The 13,823-nt window shown below is 44.3% G+C and overlaps 1 protein-coding gene and 3 non-coding genes across 4 annotated transcripts; 1 reads left to right on the forward strand and 3 right to left on the reverse strand.

The window, feature by feature from the left end:
* Positions 1-679: 679 nt before the first annotated feature.
* CPOX (coproporphyrinogen oxidase) lies at positions 680-10,104 on the forward strand. The gene is made up of 7 exons (XM_061366620.1): positions 680-1,119; positions 1,205-1,348; positions 2,081-2,191; positions 3,234-3,375; positions 5,706-5,924; positions 7,645-7,749; positions 9,616-10,104. The coding sequence occupies exons 1-7, from the start codon at positions 711-713 to the stop codon at positions 9,701-9,703; spliced, it is 1,218 nt and encodes a 405-aa protein (XP_061222604.1). The 5' UTR covers positions 680-710; the 3' UTR covers positions 9,704-10,104.
* A 474-nt stretch (positions 10,105-10,578) lies between these two features.
* TRNAD-GUC (transfer RNA aspartic acid (anticodon GUC)) lies at positions 10,579-10,650 on the reverse strand. Its single transcript has one exon. It is a non-coding gene; the product is annotated as a tRNA-Asp (tRNA).
* A 224-nt stretch (positions 10,651-10,874) lies between these two features.
* Positions 10,875-10,948, reverse strand: TRNAI-AAU (transfer RNA isoleucine (anticodon AAU)). Its single transcript has one exon. It is a non-coding gene; the product is annotated as a tRNA-Ile (tRNA).
* Positions 10,949-11,388: 440 nt separating this feature from the next.
* Positions 11,389-11,460, reverse strand: TRNAD-GUC (transfer RNA aspartic acid (anticodon GUC)). Its single transcript has one exon. It is a non-coding gene; the product is annotated as a tRNA-Asp (tRNA).
* Positions 11,461-13,823: the final 2,363 nt, after the last annotated feature.

The following is a 13,823-nucleotide window of genomic DNA, read 5'->3' on the forward strand; positions in this document are numbered from 1 at the left end:
TACTATCATCAATGGCTGCACCGTTACTTATATGCTTGCTTGAGGACAGTTTCTGTTTTACTTGCTTGCTAAAGTCTTCTGTTATGGGGCTAGTTGGTCTGTTGTACTGTCCCACTATTGATACAGCAGATGTTGAAGCAGCTGAGAAAACAGAAAATCATTTTAATGGATCTGATGCCAACATCAGCACCACACACACACCAAAAACCCCCAAAACAAAACAGAACAAAACAAACAAACAAAAAAAAAACAAAAAAAAAAACCCAACCAAAAATCAACCAACCAAATTCTGGACCGTAAGCTGGTGCTATGCAGTACCTTTCAACATCTGGCTCTACATAACCCTTCTCCTTATTACTCTGAACTCTTATTTTATTAGGAAAGAAAATACGCTTCAATTTCAGAAAGAACAATGGCGGCATTAAGCATGTTCCCTCTCAAATGCATGGGAAGTAGTCCCATTGCACTAAACCGGTGGTTTCTGAGGTTCTAAAACCACCTTACTAGAAGTATAAAACCAGTAATGCCATGCACAAGTAAACAATTCCTCAAAGGCATACATCTTTACCCTTCATCTATCCAGACGCATAGAAAACGTGCTTATGTACGGTGTGGCACGGCCCGGTACCTCCCCGCTCCGCCCCCCGCTAAACCCGGCTCGGCCCCGCCCCAGCGGCCCGCCCGCCGGCAGTGCGGCGTTGGTGCCCGTCATGGCGGCTGGCGTACGTGCGTTCCGCGGAGCTGCCGCGGCTTTCACCACCGCGGCTGGGTGCCGAGCGCTGGGTTCCCTGTCGCCGGGGTCGGCGGCAGGCCGAGGGGGTCGGGAGAGCCGCCGAGCCGCGCTGGCGGCGGCGGGGGCGCTGGGAGGGGTGGGGCTGTGGTTGTGGCAGCGTCAGGCCGTGATGGCGGCGTCCGAGGAGGACGAGGAGGACAAGATGCTGCGGCAGCGCTTCATGGCGCCGCCGGTGAGCGGGCTGCAGGAGCTGCGACGGCGGCGGCGGGAGCTGCGGAGCCGAATGGAGCTGCTCATCATGGAGACACAAGCGGAGGTGTGTCGAGCTCTAGCCGCGCTGGACCCCGGCGCCGCCTTCGCCGTCGACACCTGGGAGAGGAAGGAAGGTACGGAGGGACCGCAGGGGTCAGCCCGGGAGCGGGCACCCCGGGGGGCGGCGGCCCCGGAGCAGCCTGACGTTGGTGTTGGCAGGCGGCGGCGGCATAAGCTGCGTGCTGCAGGACGGCGAGGTCTTCGAGAAGGCCGGTGTGAACGTGTCTGTCGTGTTCGGGCACCTGTCGGAGGAGGCAGCGCGGCAGATGCGGAGCAGGGGGAAGTCTCTGAAGGCCAAAGACGGTAAAGTGACTGGCGGAAAGGTGGGGTAGGGGACCGGGACGCATTCACCCTGGTATTCCTGTGAGGGTACTCTCAATGCAGTCTGAACTTTGAGCAGAAATGAGGAAGGCTATTCAGCACTCAGTGGTTTCAGTTGCATCATGGTGCTTCCTAACCAGTGACCCTGGGCTCCCTTTCACAGCTTTAAAAAGCCAGGTGTCAGGGTGCTTCTCCCTCCATCTCACTGCTTTAAACAATGTACTGTAGGCTCAGGTTGCTTCTCAACAATGATGCTGTAGCTTAACAGTGAAACTGCACAGGAGTCATGAACCAAAGAGGTGGAGGGGGAGAACCACAAAAACCTGAAGACTAAATTGGGTCCACAAAGACCTAAGGCTAAAGGGATTCAACCCATGTTTGCATAGCAGAGGGCAATCGTGAGGACTGGGGGTGGTGGAAACCCTTAACAGTGCCTTATGTTTCAAGTGTTCTTCATCTAATGGGTGCTCTACCATACTGTTGCATTTTAGGATAAATAAAAAAAACCCCAACCATTTAGTTAAGTGCACAGAGGTTTGTGGATGAGAAGTAAATTGCACATTAATAATTATGGCGATCCAACATAAGAAATTTTCTTGTAGTGGAGCAGTATCTTGGAACCTAAAAAAAAGAGCAGTGTTCCTTAAATGACAATAAATGAAGTTATTTGAGAAAACTGAAGGATTTTTTCTATGGATCTTTTTTATTATCTAGGGAAACTGCCTTTCTGCGCCATGGGTGTGAGCTCTGTTATCCATCCTAAGAACCCTCATGTTCCAACCATGCACTTCAACTACAGATACTTTGAAATTGAAGAAGCAGATGGTAAGAATTGTAATCCAGTGAAGTGCTGTGAAATGTATGACTCCACACAAAGGAAGCATGACTTCATGGCTCAGCTAAAAGGTTAAGAACCAGCCCAGGTTTGTTCCCAGCTGTGCGAGCATCTGTTGTGTAGCACTGGATCCCTTAATCTCTGGGCCTTTGTGAATTTGTAAGGTCAGTGCAAAGTGTGCATGTGGTAAAGGGGTTTGCAGTTCACTTTTTGCAGAGTACACCAGGGGTTTCACACTTAAGTTAAAATGTAGGAGGTTATAAATATACGTAAAACATATTCAAAGAAGCAATTCTAGAATTTAGTAGCATACGGTCTGTAAAGAACTGGTAAGCATACTGGTCAGGATGCATCTCTGCCTCTGAAGCTGGGTGGACATACTGTCAGAATCTGCATTGTGACTTTTTCCACTGAGTTTCTGTAACTTTCCACTGTCAGAAGTGGGATTCCAGGTTAGAATCACAGAATATCTCAAGTTGGAAGGGATATATAAGGATCATGAAGTCCAACTCCCTACTCCTCGCAGAACTACCTAAAACTAAACTATATGCTAGGTGGTCAGATGCTGAAAGGCCGTCTGTACCTTGTGAACATAATACACTGTCAGAAGCTCAAAGAGAGGTTTTTTCCAATTATTTCGTCAGATCATTATGGATCATTTCTAGTCGATGACTTCCCTGGATTTAATAGCAGTGTTCCCTTTCTTTGGCATTAGCAAAATGTTTCTGAATTCCCGAATAGGAGTTGTCCATCCTCCTTGTGAAATTGATAGCCTGTAGTCAGGGTCAGTGGTCCAAAATACAGAATAAGTATGTTCTGCTGCTTTGAAATTTCTGTTTTCCTGAAGGCACTGGTCATCACATGACCTCAAACTCCAGTGTTTCATGACTGAGGATAAGGGACACTACTGAATAATTTTTTTTTTTTTTTTTGTATTGTAAAAGTAGGTGTTAGTTCTTGGTGAACCAATAGCAGCATACTGCTGTTCAGAACTTTAAAAGAAAAATGTTGCTGTTTGCATTTCTCCTATAGGAACTAAACAGTGGTGGTTTGGTGGTGGGACTGATCTCACTCCAACTTACTTGAATGAAGAGGATGCTGTTCATTTTCACAAGACACTGAAAGAAGCCTGTGACAAACATGATCTGAAGTTGTATCCCAAGTACAAGAAATGGTATGTGGGGAGATATGTGCTTGGGTTTCTTTTGTGGGAACAGAAGGTGGCCCTGGATATTGCCAGTTAAGAGTACTCTTAGGAATAGTAGGTTCTGCTGCCTTTGAAAAGTATCAGCAAACCCTAATGAAAACCAGCAGATGTTATCCAGGACAAAGTGTACTCTGAAACAATCTCAGAGAGGCCCGAGTTGTTCAAATCTTAGGGCTGACAGCTAGGATGCAGGCTACAGCCTGCAAAAGAACTAGGCTGACTCCGCAAGACTTTGTAAGCCAGTTTTCCCTAGGCAACTTACAAATTCCTTTTAGCCTCTGGTATTGAACTAGGACAAGACTTTTGTCCTATGGATTTGGGCAAACTCGGCTTATAGTGAACTCATGGAAAATGCGTGTGACTTCAGTGTGAGCTCTTGGCCCAGCACTGCAGTTCTGAAAATCGCCCCACTCCAGTTTGCCTTCAGTCTGACCTCCATGACCTTTTATTTTTTGCCAGGTAGGTAAAGGAGCCTGTCCTTAATGTGGAAGCTTCCTCATTTTGATGGAGCTGTACTTTTTTTCCACTGACATAATTCACTGAGAATTCAACAGAATGTTCTCTAAAGATGCAAATATTGAAAGTTCTTCTTGAGAGATACAAGTGTTAGGATCCTTCACTGTTCACTGGGAGCTTGCTGCTCTGTGTCTGATAATCCTATCTGTTACAAGTTGTGGTATCCAAGAAGGAGGGGTTACCCTTTTGTGTGCTACCAGGTCCTGTCTGAGGACAGAAGATAAAGTGGGTGTTGTAGCTCAAATGGCAGCCAATTTGTAGAGAAGCATCTCTTACAACTTTTAAGACCATAGTCTTGGTTTTGTGAGGAAATTTTGCATTGTAGTTGAAAGTGGTCATGTTGTTTGCAGTGTAAGCAGGCTATCAATGCCAGCTGCAAGGTGTCAGAGAGAAGAATGCCAATTCTTAATCTGGGGGCAGCTCAGGAAAGGACTAATTGTGTTCCATGGAAAAAGGCAGTTTTCTCAATTCCAGCATGAGTGTTTCCCACAAGCAGCAGCTGCGTACGGGTATACAGTTCTCACTGCGGGAGCAGTGTGGATCTTCTCTGAGCTTCTACTAATTAGCTCCTTTTCCTGCCTTTCTCAGAAATAAACTCTTGCTATGTTTACCACACTGCCTCCTATTCTAGCCTTTAGACTTTTGTCAGCCTTGTTCTCTTTTGCATTTCTGACTCAGCCTTTTTCCCTAATTTTTCCTCCTGCTGTAAAATAAAAATGCTGATCAGCCAGTGAATAAAATAAATAGCTTAGGTTATCTAGCTTAGGTTATCTGTTGCATCTCTTAAGTCTCTCCTGCTATGATCGTGCCATTTGTATCACTTGAGAACAGAAACTGGATGGATACACTTACGGAAAACTAATCCTAAAGGAAGGCAAGATTACCTTGCTGTTGATGATTTCTCCTTCCTACTTCCCTTCCATTTCTCCCCTACATGAATGCTTGGGTGGCATGGCTTCCCAAACAAGCAACTGTAAGCATGACAGGGTGTGGATACAATGAATCAGTTAATTTATAGTAATTGCACACCTACATACTTCTAGTAAGTACAAAGGAGATTAACTATCTGCTTGTTGTAGGATAAGCTGCACATGAACATAAACCAATAAACTTGAACATCAGCCGTGAAAAGCCACTGACAGAATGACTCCATCTTCCAAGTTTAACTGTTAAAAAGCCTTTTCCCAGGGAAGGCTGCCACACTTTTGATTTTTTTCCTTACGTGACAGTGACTATCTTACCTGGCCTTAGGTCTCTACATTCTTTTAGTTTTGATACAGAAAATCAATTATTTTACTAGGATAGCAAAAAGAATAAAGAAATTTTCTTCCAAGTTTAAGCTCATCTGAAAGCTGTAGAAATTATTCAGAATTACATATAGTTCTGCGAATGAAATCTGAAAAGAGCTTTTAATGTGAAATTTTGAAATCAGGTGTCTGTCCTTCATGACAGTAGAGGATATGGACTGGATCAATCCACAAGGAAGCATCTGCTGTGGTGTTTGATTGTTACGTATTTAGAGACTGTGTGGTGATACAGAGCTTTACAGAAACTTTCATCAGAGCTTTTACTGCTTTTACTGTAAGTAAGTGCAGGAGTGCTTTGCAGGTGATGCTGTACCATCCGTGCTCTTGGCAGTCGGTGAAACAGTGGGGCACCCTGCACAGGAGGAACTGACTTCTTGTCAGTATTCCACTAGTGCCATCCTGTGCCACATGACTGCTTGTAGTTCTCTTCATTTCTTTGAATATTGTGGACCTGTCATCTGCTGCTGCTTCTAGGTGTGATGATTACTTCTTCATCAAACACCGTGGTGAGCGAAGAGGGATTGGAGGCATATTCTTCGATGACGTAGACGCTCCCTCCAAGGAGGAAGTATTCCAGTTTGTGAAGAGTTGTGCCAGAGCTGTTGTGCCTTGTTATATTCCCATTGTGAAAAGGCACTGCCATGACTCCTTCACACCAGAGGAAAAACTATGGCAGCAGCTTCGGAGAGGACGGTGAGTACTGAAGGAGCAGAAGAATACAGGGAGGGTGGATTATGCTAGCAAGTTAAAAAATAAGCTAGTCCTTCATGGTTGTGAGTTTATGTCCTGTTGTGATATGGCTAAGTTTGCATGTGTACTCTGAAGTCCACGTAAGAAGCTGAACATTTTTATGCACGGAGCTCATTTGAAATCCAATACTAGATTGCCAAAGAGGCTGCAAAGAAGGTACTATCACACCATCACCTGTATCTCCCACTTTCCCATGTACAAGCAACCTATAAAAAATACCACACTTTCTCCAGCTCCTTCAAAAACCAAGAGAAGCTGCTGCTTTGTAACAGGCAAACAGGGTGGGGGTGTGTGTACTTGGTGCCTTCTGCTGCTGCCCAATTATGGGATATTGGGACTGCCCCATGACATTAGGACCCTGAGGGTGAAGGAGTCATGCTTCCTATTAAGTAATGAAGCTAATCCCCAGAAAGTCATGAAATAACTGTTCCCAAGAGTACTTTCAGCTAGTTTCATACATATTTATTCTATTTGGTCTTGGCATTGAAATGAAGATGCAGTGAACTCTTGGTAAAGGAATAAGGATGCAGCAGAATTTGTTTTTTTCTGGCATGTTTCAAAGTGACTGTAACTTAAAAGACATTGGAGGATGCTTATTAATGTGAATGTTAATGCTGCTAAAGTACACTGGTAGATACAGTTGTGCTCCTTTCTCTATGTCCTGTTATTGTCTAAGCATATGGAGGAAATGTGAGTACATATGCTCTGTGCAGAACTAGGGAGTCTTTAGTTTCTGCCTCTTCTGCAGAGAAGTCTGTGGGAGTAGTATAGGGAAGGTATAGACACTAAAGTTTAGATTACTGGTCTGCACTAGTTACTCAGCTAAGCATCTATGTTTAATTTGGTGGAACTGTTTGTGGGAGTGCTGGATTTTCAGGATCCAGTTTGTGGATGGAATTTAGCAAACCTGCTAAGGTTATGAGGGGGAGTAACTTCTTTAAGCGGAAGAATTTGTAGATTATTGGGCTAGGTAAAGCTCTCCATTTCTGCAGCAGGAAAGAACAGATAAGAGCTCCCCCTTTCCTGTACCTCTGTTAAGTACTAAGACCTCAGTACTGGTTATTAAGATAACCCTTGCTGAATTGTCACTGTTCCGTTTGTATGCTGGCAGCAGAAAACTATTTTGGCTTCTAGCAGTCCCATCCAGCACTCTGAAGCTGGCTGACTTCTGCTTTACAGATCTCCCAAGAAGAGAAAATCTTGTTCTGACCTTGCTGCTTATGTGTCCTCCCGCATGGAGGACTGCAAGGTAGAGCTTTTCCTGTAGTCATTTCCAGTTCCTTTAAGGCTCCTTTTAATGTCTGCCACCACCACACAAAAGAGTACTAGCATAACCAAGCTAAACTTGGTGTCAGCCTTTCCAGCAGGACTGAAGCCTGGGTGAAGTAAGCTAGTACAGCACCATTGCAGAATGCTGTCTGTTGACTAGTTTGGCTGCTCTTGTCTGTTAGCTGTGGTCATTACTTCCTGTGCTTTGTGAAGCAGCAAAGTCACACCTGTGCTCCTATGCAGAGGATGATAGAGAACAGTTGGCACCAAACCAGGGCTCATTCTGACACCTCTAGCAACAGAAGGTCAGGCTTGTTTTATCTGATGTCTGCTTGTTGAAGAAGGCACAACCAGCTTCTGATAGTAAACCTGTTTTTCTGTTCACTCCCCACAGGTATGTAGAGTTCAACTTGGTTTATGACAGAGGTACAAAGTTTGGCCTCCTGACACCAGGATCAAGAATCGAAAGCATTCTTATGTCTCTGCCACTGACTGCAAGGTAAGAGCATAGTTACATGGAGTTGTAGGTAGGCACTGTTCTGACTAAAATACTTCATAGGATTAAAGCAAAGTTATGTCATAGTGTCCAGTCTCTTAACAGTTCATGCCTGATGCAAGAACTGGCCAAATACATGCAGATGCTTCTCTGGTCTACTGTGCTCACCCAGTTGCCAGTAATGTGTGACCTAGATATTACCTCACACACAAAAAAAACAAAACAAAAAAGTGGTATTTTTTGTGCTTAGTACCTCCCCATAGATACCCTTTCCTCACTCCAAGGGTTTTTTGTTATTAGCTCTTTGAAACCCTGTGTGCTTCTGGCAGCCCTGACATGCCTGTGGCAAGGAGTTCCATAGTTTGTGTGTTGTATGAAGAAGTGTCTGTTTTCTACCTGCAAAGGATGACTTCGTTCCGCTTTTCAGTAAACAACCAGATTTTCTTCATTTTCTCTGTAACAGTTATTTTACAGGCTTTTGGGTTTTGTTTTTTCTTCATTGTCTGTTTTCCCAGCTAAGAAGTCCCCTTCTTTTTAGTCTTTGTACACTAGCTGTTCCATACCTTTGACCACATTTGCCACTTTGCCATGGCTTAAGTTTTCTATGCCCTTTCTGAACTGTCGATAAGGAACAGACAGCATAATGTATCTATGTTCCAAGATGCAGGTGTGCTGCCGACTCATACAGTAGCAGTTATTCCTTTCATAACCCTAATATGCTGTTTGCTTATTTTGACTGCTGCTATACACTGAGCTGCCCTTTTCATATGTTCATATGACTGTTATGATGCCAAGATCTTTTCTGGGTAATAAAAGTCAACTGAGTCTCTCAATGTGTATGTAACTTTTTCCTGTGTGCATCACTTCAGATTAATCAACAGTGAATTTCACCTACCAGTTTACTGCTTAGTTTCTTGGCTTGATATGAACACTTTTCAACTGTCTTTTTAGTTTTTAACCTATCTTGCTTAATATTGCAGTATCACCGTACCCTGTCATTTACAGTACACTCCCCTTTTCAGGTTGCTTTTAGATATGCTACTAGCATATCTAGCACAGCCCCTACCTATCATGAATTCCATAAACTTTGTTAGTAACCCCCTCTGTTAGGAACACTGACCTGCTGTTCCTTGACCATGAAAGCAGTCCTTTTCTCACCATATAGCTTCACCCTGGTGCCAATACTAGATGTGTCCCTTCCCTGGTGGTATAGCACAGTCCTATCTTTTGGTTCTGTTGCTGGGATAATCTGGTTTTGCTTGTTTTCATCAACATAAATAGCTGCTTCACAGCATGAATGAGTCCTTCCTGGGAAAAAGGTTGTACCCATTCATTACTTCATGACTGCTGACACTTCTCCTCTGTCACGCCTCTCATAATTGCCTTTTCAATAAAAAGTGGTCTATTAATCATCTTTATTTTTAAAATCAAGATTCAACAAGGGCTTGTAGGGCTTCCAGTGTAGCTTCTGGAAAAAACAGGTCTCGTGTCCTCACTGTCAAAACTGCCTGGGTTTCTTTTTTCCTTGTCTTCCTTGTCATACTAGTGTGTCACAAGAGACTGCTAAAATCTTCGCAAATAAACCTGCAAGAATTGTGGGGTAGGGGGCACTGCTCTTCACTTCGTTGTTCCACCCTTTCCAAAAGCTGGGAAAAAGATGAAGCTAACATTTCTCCTCTCTATTCCAGTATTATTTGTTTTTATGGAACTTAATGATTTGTAGCCTTATCTGTCACCTGATGCAAAGAGCATTAACTGGGTATGTAGCTTTGCATCCTCAGAAAAAGCAGCTCAAGTCCCAGCACAGCTTGGTGCCAGACAGGTGCCAGCCAGCTGAGCAGTCTGACTGAGTTTCCCCTCTTCCTGTAGGTGGGAATATATGCACACCCCGCCAGAGAGCTCGAAAGAAGCAGAAATCCTGGAAGTTCTGCGCAATCCCAAAGATTGGGTGCACTGACACGGATCATGAACAAGATGGATTGCTTACACTGAGCCAGTATGAAAGGAAAGGAATGCCTGCACACCAGTATATTCAAACTGCTGTTGACTGGTGTTTTAGTACAGCTATGTATACTCTTACCCAGTGCCTTAATAATGATGTAAAATTGCTGTAATTTACAAATATGTGAACTTGTTCTTAAAGATTGATCATCTCATGTTATCACCCCATGTTGATGTTATCTTGCGAAGGACTTGTGGTGCCCTCACAGGACTCCTGTGCATGCTTAAGAACTTCAACTGATTTGTTTGACTGCAAAATGGTAAATTTGCCCACTGGAATGAAAGCATTAAGTGTGCCTAAATAGCACTGCTTACTCTTAGAAAATGTTGGGATGTGTTAGCAATATTTCAATTTTTTTAAGAATAAAGGAAATATTTGATATGATTTTAAACCTTAAACTGTTCATTCAGAAAGTTGTGCAAAAGGGGTTCATTCTTATTCATGTATATTTTGATGCTTGGAGGTGAGGGCTGATGTTTTAAGACATGCTGCAGCAGCATGACTTGACTGATAAGTAACTGGAAGAGTTGGGGTTAGGGTCCCAGTCTTGCCAGATGACTGGGGAAGGCTGGCTGCCTATTTTGAGGAGAAAATCTTTCAGCACTGCTCATTTTGGCTGTTACCAACTCTTAGGCCAGCACCTTTGCCATGGAGGCTGGGGACAGACCAGTAAGCTGTTGGATATTACCCCAAGGTCTTTCAAGTAAAACTTCAAGTTGCTCCAAGCCCTGGGCTGCTTGTTCTTTCTTTGCAGCACAAACCTCGTTGTCCGTGGGGCAAAGCAAAGGACATCCCGTTCTCCCCCGCCTGAGGAAAAAAACAAACACAACCTCCCCGTCGGGGAATCGAACCCCGGTCTCCCGCGTGACAGGCGGGGATACTCACCACTATACTAACGAGGAATTGGGCATGAATGCATGACCTTCCTCTCCTCACGTGGTACAATGTCACTTTGGCCAGGTGATTCGTTGGCCTTTTATGACCGAAGTCAAGCTTCTTTTTGGGGGTTATCGTGCTCTCTTCTGTGTTACACTTCCTCCAATGAAATGGAAATGAAAGAAAATAACATTCTATGATTTAGTAAGCCAGTGATGTTCCCGCCCCTCTAAAAGGTGTGGAAAATAATTGGCCCGTACGGGGATCGAACCCGCGACCTTGGCGTTATTAGCACCACGCTCTAACCAACTGAGCTAACCGGCCGGCCTGACCAGTAGCTTGCGCGTGTTCGTAGTTCCCGCGCTCCCGCGGGAAGGCTGACAGGACTAACTTCCGTAGTGTAACCGCACTTTAAACAGCACACTGGCGGGTCGTTCCAGGCACCCCCGCCAGAGCTGTTCGGACACTAACCGGCGTGAGGAGAACTGCTAAAATGGGGACTTCTAAAACTCTCGTTTTCTTCTGCTCCCGCCTCCTCCAGTCCGCGGGCTGCTCCGTGCAGCTCGACAGGGCGGCACACTAAACAGGGACATCAAAAACCCCATAGGAACAGCCATGCTTCCCTCCTCAGCTCCCCAAACGGCTCCTGGCGGCGAGAACAATCGGCACACCCCCACCACTCCCGACCGCCTCTCTTCCTCCTGGTCACGCCACGGGCGGGCGGAAGAGGAAATGCATCCCGGGAGGGTAAAAGGCAACACCGCCTCCCCGTCGGGGAATCGAACCCCGGTCTCCCGCGTGACAGGCGGGGATACTAACCACTATACTAACGAGGAGTGGGGTAAGCGTAGTACCCCGCCGGCGAGCCCCAGGAGCTCTCGGTGCCACTGCGCTGCGAGCGGAGGCGTGAAGCCAGGCATTTGTCCGGGGCCCGGCATCACAGAAGGTGGTTGGGATCCGTCCGACAAAGCCACTGCTCTGACCCGGCCCGGCGACACGCCGTAAAGCAGAGGGAGTAGTGCGGCCATGCCCGGGCTGTCGTGGGCACAGTAGATGGTGTGAACCCCATAGCTGCCTCGGAAACTGCAATAGCCAGTGTGGAGGGAAAAGCAGCATGAAAGGAAGATAGGGTCATCTCCTAAACCTGTAATGAAGCCCGTTTTCTACTGTGGTGAAACCACCTATCCTTAGAGGAAAGTGTGAACCCTTCCCCAGCTGGAAAGCCTGTTACAGCACTTGTAAAACCAAGGCATTAAGTAATGAATAAATAAATAACATTAATTAAAGCAGAAAATACTTAAGAATTAAATACCTGTGAAAAAGCTGTAGAGATCATCAGATTCCAAGCCCTTTGCTTCACAAACTGTCAGTGAGTCCTAAGCTGAGCTTAGCTACTTTCCCCTTTGCTGTTTCAGGTGCCATTAACACCACCTATCATAAAACACATTAATAAACACAAAATGTTGAGGGAAGAAGGTAACATCTGCATAGAGAAAGCATGTAGGTGTATCATGATAATGCAAGAGCTTTCTCAGAACCAGGAAACATTTAACACAGATATTTGCACACTCTCTGAAAAAAAAAAAAAAAAAAAAAAACCAACAACAAAAACATAGCAAAACTGCTGCTTGGAGACTGACAAATACATGGTATGAGGAGATGGTCATAGGTCTGGTGTAAGAAAATCTGGAGTTAGAAGGAAAGAGGACAGGAGACACCTGACTGAAAAAAACAGAGCAGAAAGACCGAGATGTGCATAAAGAAACCAAGAAACAAACTCACACGGTAAAGGTTGCTCAGTTAAAAAAAAAAGCATAAATTATCAGTAAGATATAGAGGCTTAAAAAAAAAATAACTGTGGTCAGGCCACAGAAAGTAATTATTTAGTTGGTGAGATAATCTTTAAGTTTAGAGTCTTAGACTCAAACGGTCCTGTGAGTCTACAGACTTGGAAGAATCCACAAAAAGCCACATAGCTAAGGAAAGCAAATCTGATGTGCTCCACATTCAATAGGTGGCATTGTTTTTCCTTCTGTGGCCCTGCAGCAGCATTGCTGGGTCACTAATGCTGAGGGTCTCCCAGACTCTCGGGTGTTGTCCATTGAAGAGACCACAGCCCCCAGAAAGCTGGATCAGAAGGTCCTGAGAAGCAGTGCTGAAGCAGTACAACCACTCCAGGTGCCAGATGAAGGGTACCCATCATGAACAGAATTTAGGTCTTAAACTCCAGTCTGTCTCAAGCTGTCTTGAGAAACACACTTTTAAAGGGTTTTATCAGAATTTTGAGATTAAGAAACATCATAACAAAAAACTGTAGTCAGAGAAGACAGAAGCTACTTTATGTTTGCTATTTTGAGTAGGCCTCATCTCACTGTAAACTGATTTCAGAACAATGAAGTAATTACATTCAAAGCACAGAACAGCACAGTTCTACACTTTTGCTTCCTTTTGTGCTGATGTTGACAGCCAAATAGGTTTGAACACTTGGATTTGATACCAGGAAATAAAGAATTAACATTGTGCCTGCTTGCTTAAGCAGTCGTGCTTGGTGAAGCAGAACCATAGGAGTCAAAGTTACTTTCTAGTGAAGCAGAATTATAGGAATTACAACTGCTAAGCAAAATTATAGTAGATAAGATTCATAACTTAGTATTTAAGACATTCTTGTTCAAAGAGTATCTTTAGAAAGAAAAGATAGCCAGAATAACAAAATTTACAAACTTGACAAATTTCTGCTTTAAGATACATAAAACCGGCTTATACCGAACCCAAAATTTAGATAGGAGCCAAAACCCTATTGAATCTGCGTGAAAGGAAGAAGTTACGGTGATGAAGAGGAACTACAGGCCTTCATACTCACAACCCCCTAACAACCACAGGAGACACTGCACAGGCACACCAATGGGATGAATGCCAGAAAACTAATTATAATACGAGACGGAAATACATTTTGCATATGTATTAGGTGTGAAACAATCTCATGTTTAGATAATCATTATATGTAATATAAACGAACTAAGTGGCAAAGGGGGTTCACATGCTTTTGCAGGAGCAACCCCCATGCGCCTCAGCTGAATAAAAGCATACCTACTTTACAACTCTAAGATTCATCACAATGAATTTTGGTGCATATTCTGGCGGTTCCTGACTCCAAAATACAACAGTAAAAGGTACTGAAAAAATAAGTGAAAGCACATTG

The sequence above is a fragment of the Neopsephotus bourkii genome, unplaced genomic scaffold (assembly GCF_033783945.1).
Source record: "Neopsephotus bourkii isolate Nb327-2 ecotype Australia unplaced genomic scaffold, CSIRO-AGI_Nbou_v1 NB_1350, whole genome shotgun sequence".
In the NCBI taxonomy this organism is placed as follows: domain Eukaryota; kingdom Metazoa; phylum Chordata; class Aves; order Psittaciformes; family Psittacidae; genus Neopsephotus; species Neopsephotus bourkii.

What these genes read in the sequence shown, in the direction of transcription:
- CPOX (XM_061366620.1), top strand. Translation starts at nt 711, where the DNA reads ATGGCGGCTGGCGTACGTGCGTTCCGCGGAGCTGCCGCGGCTTTCACC. An exon ending in GTCTCTGAAGGCCAAAGACG is followed by an intron (nt 1,349 to 2,080) that starts GTAAAGTGACTG and finishes TTTATTATCTAG; the next exon opens with GGAAACTGCCTTTCTGCGCC. An exon ending in TATCCCAAGTACAAGAAATG is followed by an intron (nt 3,376 to 5,705) that starts GTATGTGGGGAG and finishes TGCTGCTTCTAG; the next exon opens with GTGTGATGATTACTTCTTCA.